Source organism: Aphidius gifuensis, linkage group LG6 (assembly GCF_014905175.1).
Source record: "Aphidius gifuensis isolate YNYX2018 linkage group LG6, ASM1490517v1, whole genome shotgun sequence".
Classification (NCBI taxonomy): Eukaryota; Metazoa; Arthropoda; class Insecta; order Hymenoptera; family Braconidae; genus Aphidius; species Aphidius gifuensis.
The window spans coordinates 3,585,157-3,610,117 of record NC_057793.1 but is presented as its reverse complement, the minus strand read 5'-3'; the positions used below and the strand labels follow the sequence as shown (position 1 = coordinate 3,610,117).

At 24.8% G+C, this 24,961-nt stretch overlaps 1 protein-coding gene across 1 annotated transcript; it reads left to right on the top strand.

Annotated features, from left to right (window-relative positions):
- On the top strand, window positions 1–24,657 carry LOC122858928 (protein artichoke-like). Its single transcript, XM_044162167.1, has 5 exons — window positions 1–880; window positions 19,057–19,372; window positions 19,486–22,626; window positions 22,817–23,166; window positions 23,393–24,657. The coding sequence occupies exons 2-5, from the start codon at window positions 19,111–19,113 to the stop codon at window positions 23,936–23,938; spliced, it is 4,299 nt and encodes a 1,432-aa protein (XP_044018102.1). The 5' UTR covers window positions 1–880; window positions 19,057–19,110; the 3' UTR covers window positions 23,939–24,657.
- Window positions 24,658–24,961: the final 304 nt, after the last annotated feature.

Here is a 24,961-nt window from a genome sequence, read left to right as displayed (position 1 = left end):
AGTTTACCGGTGACTCTCGAATAGACACGACGTACTACTGTGCTACTGTATATAAATATTAGTCGTTCTCTCGTACTTAACATTAAATGTCACTCTATATCATCATTTTGACAAATACGACTTGTACGTGCTTTATATATACCCACATCAATTGAATTCAACTGTTTGTCACTTACATATGTTGATATTATTGATCAAAAAAAAAATAATAATAACAATAATAACAAATAAATATAAACATATTACATTGTTGTGTTTGCTCTAATCGTGATAGTTTAAAATATTTATTATACACTGATGAGGGTGGATGACAAAGTAGGATAAACATCCTTTTAAATTTATCCCAAACAAGGGCTGTAGTTTGTTTATTTTTTAATTTTAATTTTGTAATGTTATTATAAAAAGAAAAAAAAAAAGAAAAAGAATATATACACAATTTGAATATTTAATTTAAGAAAGAAAAAGAGAAAAAAAGCTCATCTTTTTATTTAAAAACTTTAATTATTTATAAATATTTTTAGTTTGTTTTTTATTTTTTTATATCTACTTTACATAAAATAATTGGCGGTAGTAAAGTGATATTATTCATTTGTTGAATATCAAACAACAAACTGAGATAATAAAAGATTTGTTTATAATTATGAATTTTAAATGTGAATAATAAATAATAATAATATCAGTTGATGACAATGAATTGCAGTTTAAATTTACTTATACATTTATGGTGTTTTTATGTATTGATAATGTTTATGTGATTTTTCATATGTTTGTTAAATTGTGTATCAATGTTGCTGCATAAAAAGTGAGCAAGGGATTAGAATCGAGATAAGTGAAACCTAAAAAAATATCATCGAAAAAAAAATTAAAAAAATTTCAACAGGTGAGCATTTATTTATAAAATTTTAATTAAAAAAAATTATATTATTAAGGTTTTTGTATTAATTACATTAATTAAGAAAAAAATTGTATTATTATTTTAATTATAAAATATAGATAAATATAATAATTTGTAAATCGGATTAAATAATTTGAGGGGAGTGGCAATAATAATCTAATAGTAATTAATATCAGTATCTAATTTGTTTGAAATTTCTATACGTTAGTTCAAAGTTAATGTGTTTGTGTTAACATGGATAGCATGTTATTTTGTAATTATTGAATAGACCGGATAAGACAAAAACTAGCTCGTGTTAAAGATACAATCGGGTTTTCGCACCCGTTACAAAATACAAACCAACATAATTTCAAAAGGTCAAAGTGTATAGATACATGCACAACCAAACTGAAAATTCGTTGTTACAGTAATCTACTGTCTATATTCTCTCATCTTTATCATATACATAACATCAAGAATTTCATAACTCTCATCCTAATCAAGCAATACTATGTTCAGAATGTATCTATTCTATACTAGAGTATAGACTAGAGTATAACAACGCCAACTATCAACCCATAGATCATTCAAATTTATCCAATATTCCCACGAGTAGAATGAACCAATCGAAATTAATCATTAATCATCTAATTTATTAACGAAAGCAATGTTCTATATATCGTCTAATCAAAATTTCAATAAACTATAGCTCAACTAATACTTTTCATTATTTCAAATTATTATTATTATTATTATTATTATTATTATATTGTACAAAGTCTTTGAATATAACACACACACACGATAAAATTTGTAAATTTTTAAATTTGTACATGACATGTAGAATAGATCAAAGGAAAAAGTTTTGATTTCAACTTACCAATTTTGAATGTAACATGTGTGTGAATATGTAAATATATTATCAGTATAGAACATTTGTAATCTGAATGTCCTGATGTCATCTTCATCCAATATGTATACACTTGGAAATGTAATATGTATACATACAACGATAACATGAGACTGAGATTGTGAATTGATTAGCGTTGCACAATCAGGTAGTCTGCAGGCAATGTGGTTTTGACATGTTAACAATTGGTTCTATACTTGATTTTAGCTAAAAGCTCTGACATTCATTAACATCACGTATGTATGGTGAGACATTTGTTGGTGGGTCAGTGCAATGAGCCATAACTATCATCTTATTGGTTTCATAACAAATAATGTTATAAATATTATTATTTTTTTGGTATTGTTTATATCAGGATTATTCTGCTTGGATTATCACAATTGGAAAAGTAAAAAGAAATTCGTATCAGCAGAAACTTGATATATCCAAACATCATAAAATTCAGTAGACCATCAGATAATCTTTTTCAAGAATTCTAGTAGTATAGGTTGCTTAAGCCCCTATGCTACTTTCTTGTGCACTATCGTGAAACTCGATTGCCCAAGAGTAGCGTTGGACTATTGCCAAAAGAGCTTCCAGAATCCCTGAACTTTGCACTGACCTCTCTGTCTCGATACATCTCTTGGTAAAAGTGGACTTTTCTTCTTGTTCTTTATTTATTTTTTACTTTTTTCTCCATCTTCTTCTTCTTCTTCTTTAACCGTTCAAGCAGCATTTTACTTTGTTTTTTTTTTTTTTTATTATTACTCTCCAACCAATTCTCTGGAAAAATAAGATGTTAAAAATTATGTACTTACATTAAAGCTGATAATTATTATAGCATCTAAATTAATTGTAGAATATAGTAAAAAGAAAATCGAAAAAAAAAAGAATAATGCCAAGATAAATATAATACTTTGTTCATTTAACTTTGAAAAAATTAATCAAGTATAAATAATATATTTTTCAAATAAATTTACACATCGATAAATTTTATTGCAATTTTTTTTTTCATATATATCGAATGACAGTAATAAAAATTGAATATTATTTTGCCTAGATTTTACTGAGATAGAATGCAGCGAAAAAAAAAAGAGAGAAAGATGACGCACTTGACAAAATATCGATTTAACTTGAGATTTGTGAATGACGTCAGGGGGTGTAGTAAATTACCACAGTTTCATATACAAAGTTTGAAACGGGTCATAAAGGCATTTTAGTTTCCGTGACTCAATCGTTGCTTTTGTATATCGGTATATAACACAACAATTGCATTCCGGTATGCGCTGGGGACTCCACCCTGCTGCTGCTGCTTTTGCTGCGTTAACGCACATTGTGACATGCAATTGCCTTGATTATTTAGCATTATGATTATTGTCACGCGATGATCACTGTAATTGTAGCAATTTGTTTGTTATTTGAATGTATTTTCTGCTTCAATAATTTTTATCTTCAACTGATTTTTTGCTTTTATCGCAAATTAACTTTATAATAAATTTTCTCATATTTATATACTTTGTTTTTTATTATTATTTATATTCTTCAGAAAATATATAGATGTATTTTTATTGTTTTGAAGGATAGACTTTCCCTGGAAAATTTAATACTCTTAGTCGAATTTGAGGATCAAATTTATCATGCGAGTAATGAGATTCAATAAAGTTTTCGTAATACAGTATGGATTTTGGATTTATATATAATGTACATATGTTGACAGGTATTGGAGAAAGAAAAAATATTTTTATCGGAAAAGTCGATGATGGCTTACAAATATATATACGAAAATTTTCAATCCTGATTGACAAAATTTTGACGTTTCAGAAAGTCAATATTTGGCGATCACACTAGTAAGAGCTATCCAATAAAAAAAAAAAAGGAAAAATTTTATTTTTTATTTTTTTATTTTTTTTGTAATCAAAGCAATCAGTGTATACAATTTCAAAGTAAATTAAAAACTCAAATGAAAATATATTACACGTGTTGCGAAGTATAAATTTTAATAATTGGATTTAGATGAACTTTGTGTTTAATTTTCGATTGAATATCAAGATAATTGATGAATAATTTTGTTCCAAGTATAATTTATTTGAAAATAATATTTTTTTAAAATAAAACTGACACAAATGAAAAACTAATATTTCCTTTCGATTCACCAATTACGAGGACTACCTATAATCAGAGTATTTCAAAATCTACACAGTGGGGAAAATTATCGACATAAACTACATACGAAAGCTGATGAAACTTTCAACACCTGCAATGATCGAACAGCAAATAAACACACAGTGTATCAATGAAATTTAATTAATTCATGTGCAATGTACACATCCGCATTGCTTTTGTTAATATTACAGAAACAAATCATTTCTATTCAATAAATACAATTATGAGTCTGGCTTTGCAACAAGTTTTATCAACTTTTATCTCTCAAAATATATTGTTTTTCAGTGAATAATAAATACACTGACCAGATATATATATTACACTAAACTTTGTGCATTAAATGATTAAATTAAAATACAAAAACGAAAATGAAACTCATGTCATAATAATTATTTGAAAAAAGAAATAGTATTAAAGTTGAATTGGCGACAAGCTGAATTGTCGAAAGAAAAAAGAGCCAAAGTTTGTACAAAATTCATATTGTACACTTGTATAAATATATAGATCAAATTGTTAATGGAGTTATACCGGAAATTGGTTTGAAAATTTACTCTCTTTTTTAAGCTTTCTAATTTTTTTAATTTATATTTTATTTGCCGGGTGATAAATTCTCAAAGATGATACTGTACTTACATACACGTCTCATCAATTATACCTTTGTAATATTTTTTATTTTTCTATTAACCCATGAACTCGGGTGTGGCGTAAAAAAAATAATAAAAAAACAAACGAAACAACCTTGTGAATGCACCAAGCAACATAAAAACAATAATAATAAAAAAAAAAATATATAACTAGAAAAATTCTTTGACAATTGGGCAACGCCTACTACTGCTGCACCCAATATAACTTAAACAATAATAGTTGTAATTTTATATTTTCATTAATTAATTATATTTTCAAAAATTACAAGAAAATTATTTAATTTTCTTTTGTTAATTATAACAATGTAACATTAAAAGTTTTGTGAGTTTTTGTCTGAATTTTCTACCTAACTAAAGCTTGTATTGACAAGTTTTATATTTAGTTTCATATCAGTTTGTTTCGTTGACAGCACTACTACAAAACAAAATAGGTCACATAGAACAAGAGATTAAATAAAAAAAAAAGTATAATATGAAATATAAGTTGGTGTAAAAACCTGTCAAGATAAGAAATACAAAAGATATGTACTTTATCAAATTATTATATTACATAAAAGTAAAATTGAAATTTTATTTAATAAAAAACTATATACAACTTTAAAAGCAATATTGAATAAATAAAATTGTATAAATCTTAAGGATTTAGAAAATTTTCTCTTTAAATAGATATAATATTTTTTTCTTATATTTATTTTATTTATAAAAAAATTAAGCCGACAAAGTTAAAAATAAAATGATGCTTCCTCTGCATATGTACATACACACACACAAGTATACTTGTCATCAGTATATACTCATATATAAAATATCCACTCAGTTGTACAACTGTCGCAGTGTATTTTGCAACGGTACAGTATATTTTCATCTTGGCCACATTTATGGTGAAACCACGAATAGCCAGTGACTTCTGTGAAACAAACTCTTCTATGAATATCTCTCTGGAGTTTGCCGCGAACGATATATATACAAACCAAGATGAGACTCAACTGACAAGGACAAAAACCTTTGTGTATATTGAGTTTCACAGAGGCCAGTTTATATGCCATTGTATCAAACTGCAAAACAGACAACCATTTTCAAGCAAATGAAATAATAATAATAATAATAATAAAAAGAAAATTGAATAGATAAGAAAAAAAAAAAGAAAAAGTATCATTGAAATTTGTCAGACAACATGGACAAAATTGAAATTAACTCTTTTTCCTCAAATAGTCCATTGACAAATTGAATGTAATTGATTCTACTCACGTCAACTACAATTCCCATCACCAAACCAACCAAGCCAACCGACCAACCAACCAATACACACGTTCATTTTGATATGTATCAATGTATATATACGTATAATTCGATTCATTCTTGTTGGTCACTCGACAACCGATAAATACGATCAAACATGTACATATAAATGTAATGCCCTTCTCGTATTAAATCCATCTGTCCATCATGCTCAATCAAAAAATTATAATTGTAATTGAAACAAAGAGGAAGCAAAAAAGAAATTTTAAATGGAAAAAATAAATCTTAATTTTAACAATATTTTTAATATCACTATATACTTTTTGAATATAATTGGATACCGGAAATTGACATGTTGCACACCCTCTTCTTGACTTTAAATATAATATATAAATATAGATTATTTTTTTTGGAGACTCTTTGCTTGTATATATATATATGCTAATTGGGACGATAACGAAAAGACCACGAATTAAAAAAAATTAAAATAATAATAATAAAATAAAAAGAATAAAGAAAATTAGATGGTAGTGACATAAAATTGGAATCAAGTTTGAAAAGACTCGAGTAACCAAGTCGTGTTAAAAGTTAATACATATATACATGAGTATTCCCATATAAATTGAGCTCGTTAACGAATTTACATTTTCCTAGTTTTTTTTTTTATTGTTTTTATTCTTTTAGGTTTTGTTAATTCAAGATGTAGATGTGTGTATGTGTATGTGTGTGTGAATAGTGTTAAAATTACAGCAACACAAACAGCTATAATTTACTTGAAAGTTTTCACTGAATTTTTCAATAAAATTCAATTCAAACGAATTTTGTAATACAGAAATTTTCTTTGTACTTTTTTTTTTTTTTTTCAGTCAACAAGCTTTAGCTTTTGCGTATTTTATTAATAAAAAAAATATTTATTGCACTTTTTGATAATAAAAATTTATAAAATATACTTGTTATATTTTATTGTAAAATTACTGAATAATAAAAATTATTAAAGGTCAATTTTTAATTAGAAATAAAAAAATTTCAATTTAAAATATATTATAATGAGCTTAGCTTTTTTTAAAAAAATTAGTTGCTATTAAAAAAGAAATAGATAATAATTTTTTTTTCTTCATAAAAATATACTTGGTTTTTCAATGAAAACTTCCAATTAGTATAATTCGTAGTATAAAATGAATTATACGTCTTAATTAACTAAAATAACGAAGTAAAGTTGAATATAATTTTTCTTGCGATGACAGATATATTATTCTTTCTTTCTTTCAAAAATACTTTCATTAATTTTAAATATCACTCAATTGTCAGTTGGATATATTTCATTTTCAAAATTAAACATATTATTAATAATTAAAAATAGATAATTAAACTAAAAAGTTTCAAGTCTATTAAGTTAGCAGAACCCGCATAGCACAATCAATCGGGCAAGAATTTGGCGCAAAAAAAAAAAAAATTCTTTCACAAAAAACGCATCAGTAGATATTATTAAAAATAATCAAGCAAAAACTTATAATACACCTCAAACGACATCCTAATATAAAAAGGACAAACATCATCGGTCTTCCGGACATTTGATTGGTCATTGTTTTTTTCTCACTTACTCTCATACAAATTTCTTTCTGTTTGCCTTTTTCTATTATTTTTTTATTTATTTCGTTAGCAACGAAAAAACAACAAAAAAAAGCGAGTAAACAAAATTTTTTTTGATATTTTTTATAATTTTTTTTTTTAAATTGACATATTAAGCTAGCACAACTTTTTTATTAATTATTAGATCTTGATGCAATTGGGCTTGAAATTTTGTGCAAATTATGTGTTTTTTATGTGTGAAGAAATAAATTTGAAAGAAAATTTTTTTAAATATTTTCTATATTTTTTTAAAAAATTGACATATTAAGCTAGCACAACTTTTTTAATAATCATCGGATCTCGATGCAATTGGGCTTGAAATTTTGTGCGAATTATGTGTTTTTTATGTGTGAAGAAATAAATTCGAAAGAAAATTTTTTTAAATATTTTTTACATTTTTTTAAAAAATTCAAATATTAAGCTAGCACAACTTTTTCAATAATCATCGGATCTCGATGCAATTGGGCTTAAAATTTTGTGCGAATTATGTGTTTTTTATGTGTGAAGAAATAAATTTGAAAGAAAATTTTTTTAAATATTTTTTATATTTTTTTTTTAAATTTACATATTAAGCTAGCACAACTTTTTTATTAATTATTAGATCTTGATGCAATTGGGCTTGAAATTTTGTCCGAATTATGTGTTTTTTATGTGTGAAGAAATAAATTTGAAAGAAAATATTTTTAATATTTTTTATATTTTTTTAAAAATTGGCATATTAAGCTAGCACAACTTTTTTAATAATCATCGGATCTCGATGCAATTGGGCTTGAAATTTTGTGCGAATTATGTGTTTTTTATGTGTGAAGAAATAATTAAAAAACAAAATTTTTTCAAATATTTTTTATATTTTTTTTCAAAATTGACATATTAAGGTAGCACAACTTTTTCAGTAAACATTCAATCTTGATGTTATTAGACTAAAAATTACGTGTGAATTATGTGTGATTTATGTGTAAATAAATAAATTAAAAAAATTTTTCGTCAATTTATTAATCCTTTTTTTTTTTTATGATAATACTTGTGTAATTTATACGTTGAGAAAACTATATGGTAAATTCATTTTATAATTAATTTGTCTTTGTCACAGACGAATTAAACTTTGACAAACATTTACGGAGCAATCGAAACTACATGCATGCACGGAATTGTATACCTTACAATAAAATTAATCAACAACAAATTTAATTTATCAAAAGAATTACAAACTTGAACGTAAAAAAAAATTAAAAAAAAAGATAAAAGATATTTAAAAAATATTTCTAAATAAAACAATAAAAAATTTGTTTTAAAAAATGATAATTTATATCGACAATTTATATTTTTTAGTAAAATAATTTCTTGGTAATGAGACCACTTGTGCGTTACGAGTTGTTTGACGGGTATCAGATATCTCTCAGTGTATGTGTTCATGTTGGTGGATAAGCAAGTCGAGACAAGCACTCATTGATGAGAAAATTTTTTCGCTCATGGTAGACGATTGCAAATGGCATTTCTTTTAAAAAAAAAAAAAAGTCTAGAAATAAAAATAAAAAAGCGTCGGGTATGAACACCCAGTAATGTAACATATGGGTCGTCTGATTCATCGGTTCTTTGTGTTTCTTTGGCACGAGGCCGAAAGATAGACTTACATTTACGAGTTACATTTATTCAACTGGCATTATATCAATAATAATAATAAATTATTTTTTCATTGACATTGTGCATTATCACTATCAACACGTGACCCTCAATATCAATATCCAATTCAACAAACAAAAACAATTAATTGTTTCATTCATATAACAAGCAAACTTTAACTGCAATACACTTTCAACTTTTATTAACCAAAGTATTTTGATATACCTGCAACTGGCACTCTTGGGAATTTAATTATTTCAATTTTATTATTATTTTAATATACAGTAATACCGCAGAGAATACTTTAATTCATTGTCACATTTTTTTTATACTTTAAGCTTTCTTATTTTCAATTTTTATAACTCTGTGGATTAAAAAACTTTTGTAAAATAACTTTATACTATATAGAATTTTTTTCAACATAAATTTTATTCATTTAAAAATATCATTGAAAAATTCTTGGGATATTATATTGATGGAATTAATTGAATTTCATATAAAGCAGGATGTTGAGAAATTTACAGATGAATTGAGTCTAATTAGAAACTACATCATCGTTTTCTTATATCAAGTATTTAATGGTAAAGTTCAAAGGACTCAAATAAAACAACAAAAACTATTGTGAAACGGTAACAAATGAAAAATAATAAAAAAAAAAACATCACATTCTTCAAAAGTCGTAAACTGTCCGAGACTTGAATTCTAAAGGTATACTACCTAACACATGGTGACACCTGGTACATTTTCTTTTTCAACTAGCAAGATATTCTTCAAAAGTTCAATTGGACTAGTTTAGACAAAACTTTACCAAAGTACTGCATTCATGTGCCAGAATATTGATGAAAAATCACAAATCAAAGTTTAAAAATAAATAAAAAAAAAAACACAAGTTTGATCCAAGTTAAGTCATCAATTTATCAACAAAGCTTTACTGATATAAAATATATTGAATAAATAGTTTAGAAAAAAAAAATAGAAATTTTACAAAGTAAACATATTACACGAGAAATTAAATTAATAAAAGTTGATAAAGTTGAGAGCTTAATTATTAAAACCAACTGGGATATAATAACTAAATCATATGCTCCATGAAATTGAGAAGGAAAAACCAGTAAATCAATAAACAACAATAGAAAAAAAATATATATATTTAAATTTTGAATAATAAAATAAATCACATGTAATAAATTACGTGACAAAAAAGTGATTTTGGCAATTTCATTATGTTATACAAAATCACCATGAACACGAACTGCAAAATGCACATTTGTGTTCATCAAATCGTCACTGAGAATAAAAATAAAAAAAAATAAAAGATGGGTGACAAAAGCAACATCAACAGTTCTTGTCAATGCCTCGGGGCATCGTTATCTAACTTAAAAAAAAAATCCTCACCACTGTGTATTACTACAAAACAATGAAAATACAAAGAATTTTTTTCAGTAAATTTTCCATCTCAATTTTGTTGCTCATACGTCATTTGTGCATTCACAAGAAATACGTATGTGTTTATCGAAAAATATTCTACAAGATATACATTGTCGAAATTGTATGGCTTCTAATAATGATCGCAAAAGACAAATGAATAAGTCTGAATTAAATATTATCATCATGAGTATCGTATTATAAAAAAGACAAATGTTTGACATTCGATTTTCAATTTTTTGAATTTCTCCAAAAAGAGAACGGACTAGTAAATATCTTTAGAATTTTTTAGGCAACTAGAGACAGGTTCCAGTTGATCTCAAAAAAATTCTCGTCGTCGGTCAAGCATAATTTTTTGATTTACAATATAAATCCCATTTTCAAGATTTTATTTTTAAAATTTTCAAGATTTTGATTTTTCCGAAAATTCTCGTAAGAAAACGCGCCAATAGATATTTCTAAAATTTCTCAGGCAATTAAAGTCAGACCTAGACTACTCTCAAAAAAATTTCCATCGTGGTCAAAGCATTATTTATTGCAAAAAAAAAATATAAATCGTATTTTCCAGGTTTTTTTTTTTTCTCTAAAATTAATACATTTCGTTTGCTCAATAAAATTCATAGAAAAAATAGTCAAAATAATAATAATTATTAAATTGTAGTACAACAAAGAACCGAGCCATCGGTCTCGTTTATGATATAAATTTAATAAATGAATTTTAAAGATCATGAATTATACATTATATTAATACTTTGACGTGTGGCTTAATAAGGTATATATAATATTATGGATATATAGAAGAAAATTTTAAGTGACGAATGACACATGCTATAATATCTCTCTATATGTGTATAATCTTAAAGCTTTTATTATACATTGAAACCTACAAGAGCATTTGAGTTCTCTTTTAGCCCAGGGGTGTCATTATTATCACTGGAGCTAGCAACGGTGCTGTGCACAATTTCATTAGTACTTGGCCAGCATGTGTGCTACAGGCTGTACACAAAATTTACCCTGTTTTTCTCTTCCTGTTTCTAACCGTTGATCTTGCTTGTCTTCTCTCTCTTTCATTTTATGCATTATGCAGATATATACAACCCACCGAGGATACCACCACCATCACTACCACCGATAGTTATGAGCCTCTGTAAAGTGTACTCTCTATATTTGAAATACCCCAAATTAAATGTCATTAAATATGTCTGTGAAATGTTGAAAACGAAATACTGGTTTGCTTAATTTTGTAAAGAGAGACTGCATCCCAGTGTATATTAGGAATATATTTATATTCATATTGTATATATATTGAATATAATAATTTTATATACATATACTGATTTATAATGACTGATAAATAGAAATACTGTGAGAGGGTTAAATGATTATTTAGATGGCTTCCTTATACCCCAAAATAATGCAATATTCAAAATGCATTTTGGTCATTCTATTCAATAAAAGTGTGAGACAGCATTCAAGAGAAAAAAAGAGAGAAAATTTCTGTCTGTGGCAGCAAGTAAATTGGTTAGACCCCACTTCAATGGAAACGAAGATGTTGCCTCTAGCTTTTTTGTATATTCTCTTTTTTTTTTTTCCTCTTTTTTTCAACCCACTCTTGATTACCATCCTATTAAATTTGAGATTAGAATTTTCTTTTTTTTATTGCATATATCACGTTCTTTTTGTGTTTATCTTGAACATTCAATCTTCTCTGGAATCCTCAGCAATTTATTTATTTATTTCTGTTTTTTTTTTTTCTTTAATTTTTTTTCTGTTTTTATTATTACTCTCTCTGTGAGGTTGAGGGAAAGAAGAAAAAAAATGCAATCACTGTTCTGATGGCGTCCGAGAAAATCCTTACCTAGATGATGTATTTTGTGAGAAAGGATTATAGAGGTTGTATTATTTTTAAAAAAAATAATCGAATGAATATGTTTTTTTTTTTTTTTTTTGATTTTGCACAAAAAAAATATAGTCAAGTTTGAACTTGGGTATAGAAAAAAGTTGGTATATAAATATATTTATAAAGTTTTGCGAAAAGACATGTGATTTACACACTTGGTCGTTTATAGAACGCCAATTGAACATTGACCGTATTCAATTGCTATAACATTTAAATGGCTTCCTCTGAAGTTTAATACGATTTTCAGAAAAAATAAAAAAAATAAGTTAGTTAGTTCAGTGAAAGCTATGATATATAATTTTTTTTTTTTCAACTTTTTCAATTATTTGACATTCAGTTAGATTCGTATTATACTTTTAGCAATACGTTATATGTATAAAAAGAAAAAAAGATTTATAAATAGAAATTTTAAAATATTCAAGACCCATGTATGCAGTATATTTTTCTCTAAGACTTACCAAAAATTTAATAGCATTTATGGGAAATTTGAAATTCACAAAACGGCTGTTTGATGCTACCATGCGAAACTTGTACTTTGGAGATCAGTAGACATAAATCCTGTAAAAAAAAAATAGTATTTTAATTTATATAATATAAAACATAAAAAAAAAAAAAAAAGTAAATTAAATCATGAAAATCGGATCAATTCACTGAGGGGAAAAATAATTCAACAGAATGAAATCATATAATAAGTCAAGCACACTCAAATTCCATTTCCGTTTTGTGTGACTCATCGATTATTTTACGCCCACAGATTATTACACTCTCAAAAATCACAAATAGTTATCACAAATTGAATTTATAAAAAAAAATATATAATAATAATCATGAAATTTCAATTGAAATTTTATTTTTCAATTGTAAATGAAAAATAAAAAATTTTTTTAAAAATTCTATAGAATTTTATTTTTTCTTTTTACTGGTTTATTATTTTATTTTTTTTCAAACACATTGTCTGGTTTTTATTTTTTTTTTTTTTTTGATTTATATAGACAGAAAATATTCAACAACAAAAAAACAATAAAAAAAATACTTTTATATTAATTTTGAAATATTTCAATGACTGTATATACCTGACGAGAATTTATTCCAATAATACAAAAATATATATCGTTAAGGACAGCAATAGAGCAAATTTTTAAAAAATTTTTAAATTTAATTTTAAATAAATATTATTGATAAATAAAAAAATATTGATTTAGTATAAAAATTTATTTTATTTATGATGATAAAATTTAATCAGGCTTAAATTCTATCATGAGAATTTTTTTTTTTCTTTCTATACCTTCAAAAGATGTCAAGATAAATAAAAAATAAAAAAAATAAAATAGCCAAACTATCAAACAAGACAACAATAAATATTGTGTCATCGTTTATGCTCATTGTGCCTGCACATGAGTCATAAATTGAATTGCCAATAAAATAAAATAAATGTATATATTTAAAAAGCAATATATATACATCTGAAATAAAATATTTATCTATAAAATAAAGATCAAGATATCAAAATAAAATATTATAATCTAGAATATAATAAAAAAAGAAATTTAAAAGAAAAAAAAAAGAAAAATGAATAATGAAATTGACGTAGAAACTGTGCGGGTCATTACTTTATAAAGCCGAGACCTTCATGTAGGATGCTTGTCGATTGAATGTGGGTGGTTGGGTGGTGAATATGGGTAAGGGGTTAAAATTGTAAAATAGCAACATACTGCAATCGATAGCTAGCCATGAAGCACCCCATTCAATATAGTGTTGAGCGCCTCTTCTATATTACGTGCGAGAATCGGATTCTCGGTTATATCAACCTATCTACAAAGTGCTACTACACCTCTCTTTTTCTCTTTCTCTCTCTTTTTATCATACCTTTACTTGTACTCAATTCAACACTCTATACATTTATTCTTTTAAAAAAAAAATAGAAAAAAAAAATTAAAAAATCTACTTAGCAATATTCAGCATTTCTTTGTTCATTACCGTACAGTCAAAACCACCTATTTTTTTTAATTTTATTTTTTTACATTTTAATACTCTATACTTCCTCTTTTATCCATTACAAACTTTTTTTTTTTTAATTCAAAAAAAAATATATTTATTCAACAAATAAAGAATGTAAAGAATAAATAAAATCCTTTTTTAAAAAAAATATTTAAAATTATATTATTTAACTGCGAATTATATTGTGGATATTTTTTCTTTTTTTTGTTGAATTTAAAAATAGGTGATTCAAGTATTTTAAATATAATCTTGTATTTTAAAGTGTAATAAAAAAAAATTGAAATGATTATATTACAAATTTTTGATATTTTTATATCATCATGGGATATATCTGCAAGGTAGCAAGTATTAGCTATTGGACATGAAGTTTAGCTTAGCATAAAATCCATGTGAATTGGATTTTCATGTGCAATAAATTTTCATTCATGTCAGGTGTAAGATACGTATATATATTGTCATTAAATAAGGTCACACAAAAGAGAGGGTAGTGGTTGAATGAGTAAAGAAAAAAAATAAAAAATATATTAAATAAAAAATAAAAATTACCGGAAGCATGAGGAAACAGTTAGATATGTGCCAACTGCTTAGGGATCACTAAAGCTTAATATACATATATATTTTGTATTTTAGAAAGAGCCAAACCACTTCCGGTGATAAACCGCCTACGTTGCTTATAGCGATGCGCTACATTTATTTGAAACGTCGAGCCGATTGGCCTTCCGCCACTCCATAAACATGTACCCTAATCCAAAACTGACATATTCCAATTCTCTTTGAGACAACAATTAAACCGTTACAGACTACGAATAATGTCTTGAAATACTAATTACAAATTGTAACTGTATACATTCAAAATAGCCAATAAATTATTTAAAAAATAAATAAATAAATAAATAAAATCTGTATCAACATGTCAATTTAAATAAATCTTTTCATGTCAATATTATCAAAAATAATTTATCAATATTTTTTTTTTTTTATTTAATATAAATTGACAGGTGTCTGTCAATTTTTTCATTTTGATATTTCTTTATTAGACATATTGAAGGATTATATTACATATGTTTTTTCAATGTTGAAATATTTTTTTTTTTCAAAATTTTAAAAATAGAATTTTGCATAAATTTTATACTTATTTATTTATGTTAATGTATATTTGTCAATAAAATATAATTTAACAAGATCAAGTGTATTATAATAATATTTGTTTTTGAATTTAATTTAAATTAGTTTATTTTTTTTTTGTTTTCTTTATTATTTTAAATAAAACAATAGAGTTGTATGAGTGGTTGAAATAATATCTACATGTTCTTATCAAAATATAATAATGTTTTTAAATGCAAGTATGGATAATGGAATGAGAAAAGCATATTTTGTATTTTGTGTACTGTGTAGTATGAGCTTGTGGCAATAGACATAAAGGATTGTGTGGAATGGTGGTGGGCAATGCACAAGAAACAAGGGGTGGATGGGTGGGTCGTTATTGCCAGGCCATTATCATGGCTAACGTGGCCACGATGAGAACTGAAAATTGCTGTGAAAGGTTTAGATATGAAAACAATGCATAAGTACTTAACGTACTGAAAATACCAGCATATACAAGTTTAAATTTTTATTTTTTTTTATTTTTATAAACTAATAATGAATAAAAAAAATATAATTTCTTTTGAATTTCATTTATTAAAAATATCAAAAAAGCAATTTATTTGAAACTCTGTTTATATTAAAAATAATAATAATAATATTTTAAATTTCATTTATTATTAAAAAAATATAATTAAATTGAAATAAAAAGTGTATAAAAGTTAAGTCTTCAGCTCGTTTTTCATCAACTTTTTTTATATTTACAAAAAAAAAAAAAAGGAAATATTTAAAAAATTCATAAAATTATAATAAAAAATTTGTATTTATCGAATTGGAAAAACTGCAAAACATTGATTGAGTAAAAAAATAAAAGTGACAAATGAAAAGAGAAAATGATAAAAAGTAAAAAATAATATTCAACTCTAGAAAGGTGACTTGAAATTTGCCAATTGAATATTTCAAAGCATAAGAATTATTGATGCAAAAGTAACATGACATGTTTGAATTCCACTTGGATCATGCCATGTATATATATATTGTATCAGTGATTTGTTTCTGTTGGTGATGTGAAACGTAACAAATACGTTCAATAATCACAGATGACTTGATGCTGTTTGTAATTCTAACGATGTAAAATTAGGTCACTATGGTCCTTTGGTTGAAGTCACTAATTACTCGTGTAACAATAAGACTATTCAATCATCATCAACATCATCATAATAAGTTTATTTAATTTTTTATATTTACATAGACAAATTAAGACTATTGTCAATAAAAACTTTGCAGTTTTATTTTATCAAAATTTTAATTTACTCATTGTATAAAAAATAACAATATATATATATTTGTGTTGATTTTACAAAACTTTGACTATCAACAAAACATTATATAAATAACAATAAGATAAAGTTTTATTTATATTTTTATATAAAATTTTATACTTTGTCATTGTGTTTATGTATAAAATTTTGATGAATGTACTGTTGGAAACAGTGTGTCTATTTTCTGGTAGACATTCTTGACTAGATATGTGTATAAATTTTCACGTTAAGATTCACAACACCGCTATCATCATCACCACCACCACCACCACCATGTTTTAAAAGTAGAGTTTTGAACTTTACAATCACTATCACACAAACTGTATGCACATTATATTCTTGCATGACTGATTCACCACGCCTTCATATATTTATTATTTAAACAATAGATCTACCTTCAAAACCGAAACACATATATGATAAACCACAAAACAGATTGAATCTTAAATTAGTCATACATGTACATACATGTCTCAATAAATAAAAATATTAATTTTATCACGTCAAAATTTTAACAATAGCAATAAATATAATAAATTTTTCTTTTTAAAAAATATATATTCAACTTGATACGTATATTATTTATTTTTTTAGCATCATCCTCATTTGACCTACATGTTTAATGTAGCATAAATTCGATCTTGTATATGGTTATATTTTTAACACGAAATTGCGAATAACAGGATAAAACTACTTGTTCCATCATGACAATAAAAAATATATACGTTTGTTTTTTTTTTTGAATAATTTATATTGCACTGAATTTTTATATTTGTCAAGTTATAAATTTTTAATTTTACTTATGATTAAAGTATTAAAACAGATGTTGATAATCAGTGTTAAATTATGTGAGAGTAATAAAAAAAAAAGCGGAAAAAATTCTCAGAAATAAATTATTAAAAAAAAGAAATCAAGATTGAGATATATAAAAATTACATTTGGCTCAATTGAATTACCAGATGAATATCATGAGTAATAAATACAAGTTGCCACTTTGATTTTTTGGCGCCATAATGTACATCATCGTCTCGTTTCAATGACATCTTATCTCAAAATACTTATCACCCTCTTTTGCCATCAACATAAACTTTATCACCACTTTCAAAACTCACCCCTGCTTTTTCCATACAAGTATATATATATATTTTTTTTTTCACCATTTTTATTTTTAACATAACATTTTCCTTTTCTTTATTTTCATCGAGTGTTTTTTATTTTTTATTTTTTTTTTGCTTTCACTATACTTGACATTTTGACACGTAACAAAATGTCAGAGAGTATGTGCAAACGGATTGCTGCACATATATATATGAGGGATAATCGATTAACTATTTTTCTCTAGCGATTCGGTTTCTCTGACACATCATTACAGTATCAACTTGATGGAATTCACAAAAAAATTTTTTTACCATTCATCAATGTGACTGAAAAATATATATGCGTAAATTAAACTGCAAACTATTTTCAAACGAATAAATAATAAAAAATAAATATTCAAAATTCTCATTGACTTTGATCAGTCAGTCATATTTAACAACAAAAAAAAAATGTAAATATATATATAGGAAATTGCCTTTAGAAATGAAAAGAGAAAAAAAAAACTGATAAAAAAAGTTTTAAAAGTATTCCATATACATACAACTAAAATTCTCTTTGACTCAATTGAAGATTTTTTTTTTTTTTATTTAAAGTAACTCGTTACTTTCTCATCGATAGCTTGTTTTTTTTTAATTAAATCATTAAAAAATTTACACACAAAGTATACGTATATATTGCTTAACTAATTGTAATTTAAAAGAAAAAAAAAATTTAATTATTCATTACAAATTAAGTATGCAAAAATATATTCAAGAGAAAAAAAATAAATAAAAGCTGTTGAAAATTTTATTTTTTCTTGTATTCTAATGTTGTTAAAAAAGAAAAAAAAAAAATTTGATAAAAGTAAAGTTAGAGATATGTTGTTGATAAAAATAGTAAAAAGAAAAATATTATTTCATTTTATGAATAACAAAAGGCAACAGGAAGAATAAACTGAAAACATTGTTCATAAATATATAATACGAATTTTTCAGTGAACTAGTGACTTTCACAATTCTACTCGTTTCCTCTTCATCTAGAACGGATGTCACCTTCAACGTGAACTCATTAAAACACTGATATATATCCCACACAAATTTTTTCTTAAAAAAAAAAAAAAATTATTTTATAATGTTCTATTTAATTTTCTATAAATTTAGTTAATAATTTTTTCGTTTGTTTGTTTGTTTCAGACAAAGCTTTATGCTTGAAATTAATAAAAAAAATATAATCACGAATGTGAGGTGATGATGACGTTGAATTTATTAAAACGAAATAAAAGAAATAAAAAATATGATAGCCAAAAAAGGCTAAATATAATATTAATAATATTTATAACAACAATGGAAATTGATTTTATTTGGGGACAACAAATACCAGAATGTCCACCAAGTGAAGTTATGCCAAATTGTCCATGTTATAGTTTTGAAGATGCATTGTTTCTTGAATGCGCTGGCGCAAATGGAGACACACTTAAAAAAGCAATGCAAGCTGTTTTAAATGAAGCAGGTAAAGTAACAAGACCAATCAAACAAAAAAATAATTTTTTAAAATTAAAAAAAGAAAAACTATTTTTATTTGTTATTTTGTTAATATTTTTTTTTGTTTAAATATATTTCTAGGTCCTTCAACAATTGTTCAATCATTGAGTGTCTATGAATTGGATAAAAATATTGTTGAATTTAAAGAAGGATCATTTCCTCATGGTTCAAATATACGTAATTTACAAATATCACATTCAAATTTAAAAGACATAAATGAAAATGCATTTTTAAATTTACGTCAAAGTATTGAATCACTTGGTATTATTGAAAGTCGTTTGACCCAAGTACCACAAAAAGCATTAGCTGGATTACATAATCTTATTGGTCTTGATCTTGAATCAAATTTAATTCAAGATTTACCATCATATTGCTTTTGGGGATTAAATTTAATAAAATTAAGTCTTAAAAGTAATCAAATAAATACAATATCAGAGCATACATTTGCTGGTCTTGAAAAAAATCTTGCTGAGCTTGATATTGCTGAAAATAAAATAAAATTATTTCCAATGACAGCATTAAGAAGACTTGATAATTTAATAACACTTAAATTAGCATGGAATGAAATAAGCAATTTACCAAATGATGGCTATTCAATAATCAATGGTTTATTAACACTTGATTTAAGTAGTAATAATTTTAATGAATTACAAAATGATTGTTTTAAATCATGTCCAACACTTAAAACATTATCATTATATTATAATTCAATTGACAGTGTTAATAAATATGCATTTTTATCATTAAATAAACTTGAATCAATTGATCTTAGTCATAATAAAATTGTATTTCTAGATATTGAAACATTTAAAAATAATATTAATTTACGTACAATTGAATTGAGTCATAATAATATACATTATATTGGTGGTGTATTTACCAAGTTATCTAATTTACGTGAACTTTATCTTGCTGAAAATAATATACTTGAAATACCAAGTGATGCATTTTTAGGTAGTATTAATATTGAAGTTATTTATTTACAACAAAATTCAATAAGAAGAATTGATAATCGTGGTCTTGCTAGTCTTGATAAGCTAACACAATTACATTTGAGTAATAATTTTATTGATAATATACCAATTGATTTCTTTGGCTATTCACCAAACTTGACATCAGTATCACTTGATACAAATAATATTAAACAAATTGAAAAAGGAACATTTAAAAGTTTGAAGCAACTACATGAGCTACGTTTAAATGATAATAAATTAACAATTATTAAAAATGGTATATTTTATGAATTACCAGAACTTGTTGAATTGTTATTACATAATAATTTCATTGAAAATATTGAAGTTGGTTCATTGGCTACATTGTCAGGATTACAGCATGTTAATTTACAAGGTAATCAAATTAAATATTTTAATGATGTATTTAAATTAACACCACCAACAACAACAACAGCAACAGGAACATTATCATCATCATCATCATCAACAAATTCAAGTATTTTTGGTAGCTCATTAATGTCAATACGTCTTGATAATAATGGCTTATTAAAACTTGAAAATAATTCATTACATGGACAAGTATCATTACGAATAATAAGACTTGGTAATAATAAATTAAAATTTCTTCAAAGTGAACTATTTCGTGACTTATTACTTGTTGAACGTCTTTATTTAACAAATAATACAATATCAAAAATTGATGATTCAGCATTTAAAACAATGCAATCATTAAAATATCTTGATATAAGTAAAAATAAATTAGCTAATATTGGCAATAAAATATTTGATGATCTAAATGAACTTGAAGAATTATATTTACAAGATAATGGATTAAGAAATATTGAGGGATATTCATTTTCATCATTAAAAAAATTACGTATATTAGATTTATCAAATAATAATATAATGATATTACGTGAAAATATATTTCTCAATGATATACCAATAAAAAAGTTGAATTTAAAAAATTCAACAATAATGGCAATTGAATTAAATGCATTTAGTGGATTAAAGTTATTGAGTGAACTTAATATTGAAAATAATAAATTAACCATAACATCACTTGGACATATAAACGTGCCGAGTTTACGTACATTAGTTGCTTCAAATAATAATTTTAGTAACATCAATGAAAATTGTTTCAATGAATTGGCCAGTTTACAAGAAGTCATTCTGGATAATGTCCAATTGGCATGGTTGGCTAATTCAACATTTTCAAAAAATACAAATTTAACACGTATACATATGAAGAATAATTATTTAAAAAATTTACCAATAAATATATTTAATGGATTAATAAATTTACGTGAATTAAATATAAATAATAATGAATTAATTGATATTCCATATGATTCACTTGATGATGTCAGTAATATTGAAATACTATCATTATCAAATAATAATATTAAAAATATTAATATTGGTAGAATGTCAAAGCTAATATATTTACGTGAAATTGATTTTAGCTATAATGAAATTGAAACAATAACAGATTTTACAATGACAAATTTATCACGTCTTTTATCAATTGATTTGAGTAATAATAAATTAAATAATTTACCAGTTAATTTTTTTTTACATTCATATATGTTACGTCGTGTTGATATATCTGTTAATAAATTTCATGAAATACCATCATATGCATTATCTGGTGATAATTTATCTGGTTTAACATGGTTAAATTTAACAAAGAATCCATTAATTAAAATTCATGATAAACCAACTGAATTAATATATCCATTATTACTTGAATTACACATATCAAGTACAAATTTAACAATAATAACATCACAAGAATTTCAATCATTTCCAGCATTACAACATCTTTATTTACAAAAAAATTGTATACAAAGAATATCACCTGGTGGTTTTAGTAGTTTAATTAATTTATTGACACTTAATTTGGGACAAAATAGTTTAGAAATAATGCCACAAGAAAGATTACAGGGTTTAGAACATTTAAGAATATTAAATATTACAAATAATCGTATTAAAGAACTGGATGAATTTCCACCAGATCTAAGATCTTTACAAATACTTGATTTATCATATAATCAGATAAGTACTGTTGGCAAAGATACCTTTTGTAATCTTGTGAGTCTTGTGGAATTGCATTTATATGGTAACTGGATAAGCGCTATATCAAGTGAAGCATTTAAACCGTTGAAAAAACTTCGTCTACTTGATCTAAGTAGAAATTATTTGGAAAATTTACCATTAAATGCATTTAGACCATTGGAAACACAAATTCGTAGTCTACGTGCTGAAGGTAAATTTAAAATTTTACTTTTTAAATTAAATTATCAAACACGTATGGTTTTTAAGATCACGTTTGGCTTTTTTAATTTTATTTCAACAATTTTTCATCAGTAGATAAAATCAATACCATCACAATCACCATCACTGGGTTTTTTTTACATTTTTTCATTAATCATTATAATATTTTTTTTTTCATATAGAAAATCCTCTACACTGTGACTGTGAATCACAAGAACTTTGGGAATGGTTAAGAGATCATCAAAAACTCGTTGGAAGATTGGATCGTGAGAGAAAAAATTATCAAAATGATATTGAAAATGTTGGTGATAATGTTGAAAGTGGCTTATTAAGATGTCAACAACCACCGGAACTTCGTGGTTTAGTTTTTCTTGATCTTGATCCACATACATTTTGCTCAACTCCACTTGTTATTAAACTTGCTATTCAAGATATACAACCATTTTCAGTTTTTGTATCATGGCAAAGTAGAAATCATTCTGGTCTTTATGGATATCAAGTTGCATATCATTCACTTGACAATGTAAATGAGGTAAAAAAAAAAATATAATATATTACATCAAAAATTATAATAATGAATTTTGTTTTTTTTTTTTATTTAAAAACTTTTCAAATTTTTTATTCTTGACTTTTTTAATAAAATTTCATATATTATAAACTAAATAAAAAGTATATTATAAATTGTTGTCGTTAAAAAGTGCAACAACTTTATGAAAAAAAAAAAAAAAAAAATTAAATTAGAAAAATAAATTTTTTAGGTACGTGGTAAACTACTAGATCCAAAAGCTCGTTCAGTAAAACTATCAAAACTTTCATCTGATACACGTTATGTAATTTGTGTACTGGGTCTTGGCAGTTGGAGTACACCAATTTCCCAAGATATAAATACTTGGCAATGGAATACAACACAAGATGATTTAATTGATAATACAGTATTACCAATAATGATTGATTCACCAATGAGTCGTTGTACACAAGTTAAAACACTTGATTCACCAAATTCAATAATTGGTAATAGTATTATAAGCAGTGATAATGTTAGTTTATCAAGTATATTAACAAGAAGATTGGGTCTCATTGTTGGTAGTTGTATGGGTTTTGTTGTATTTATATTACTTGTAACAGTATTAGGATATATGAAAATGAAAAAACAACGTGCTGCTATGAAAAGAGAACAGCCAATACCAACAAATCCACCAGATTTTATGACATATAGACATTATTCATTACAAAGTGGTGATAGACTTGATACATCATGTCCAAGTTATATTACAAATATTGGCACAACAACATTAAATTCGTAGCATAAAAATACCACTTCTCGCGAATCAACAATCGATCGTAATGATATTGAAATGACAAATTCAATGATTTTTCGTTGAATTCATTATCGGCTGTATATATTATTATAGATATTATATATGGTGTTATTATTACTTGAAAGTAACTGTCAATTTAAATGACACCATTTTTCATTAAGTGCATGATAATTACAATCGATATGGGACATTGAGTTTGTTAAACGCGAGTGAGTGGTCGTTAATTATTAATATTCACTATATCTTTATCAAGAAAAAGCAATTTAATATTTTTCATCAAATTTTTATATAGGTATACCTAATAAATATATATTTTTTTTATTTCTTTTTATTTTTTGTTTTGCAATAATTTAACAATTTAATATGACCTCTTGATTTTCATAATGATTCATATTAAGACTGATTTTTTTTATTGAAAAATTTTTTTATAATTAATTATTTTTTCCGATTTACTTGTTTTATCGGTGTAATATAAGGAAGAAAAAAAAAATCAAAAGTTGTTTTGTAAATAATAAGTTTAAAAAAAATATAATTATTTATTAACTAAAGTTTTAAGTGTATAACGTGAAAAAAAAAAAGTAAGCAATAACGTACCCTAAAAAAGTTTGAAAAAAAAAAAATATTTGTGAGTTATTTCCTGTGCCCGCATATATATTTCATCCATTAAAATGATTAAAAAAAAAAAAAACATGAATACATCAAAGTGTATGTGATTCCTGCCAAAAAATTAAAATGTCAAAGAATTTAAATTAAATTACAAAATCGAATTTATAATTATACACAATTCTCGAGGGATTTAAATTTAAAAAAAAATGAAAAATTGTAAATAGAAAAATAAAAAAAAGTATGAAATAATGTTGATACTCATATTGCAATTATAAACATAGACAACATTGTATAAAAATAAATAAAAAAATCAAATCAAGTCATAGACGATTAATAAAAAGAAAAATAAATATTGACTAAATTATTTAATGAAATTTTATTTAACCTTTGTCCCAATAATAA

Bases quoted from the DNA above. Each gene is read 5' to 3' on its own strand.
- LOC122858928 (XM_044162167.1), top strand. From the start codon at position 19,111: ATGATGACGTTGAATTTATTAAAACGAAATAAAAGAAATAAAAAATAT. The intron at 22,627-22,816 runs GTAAATTTAAAA...TTTTTCATATAG, and splicing joins TCGTAGTCTACGTGCTGAAG to AAAATCCTCTACACTGTGAC. The intron at 23,167-23,392 runs GTAAAAAAAAAA...TAAATTTTTTAG, and splicing joins CACTTGACAATGTAAATGAG to GTACGTGGTAAACTACTAGA.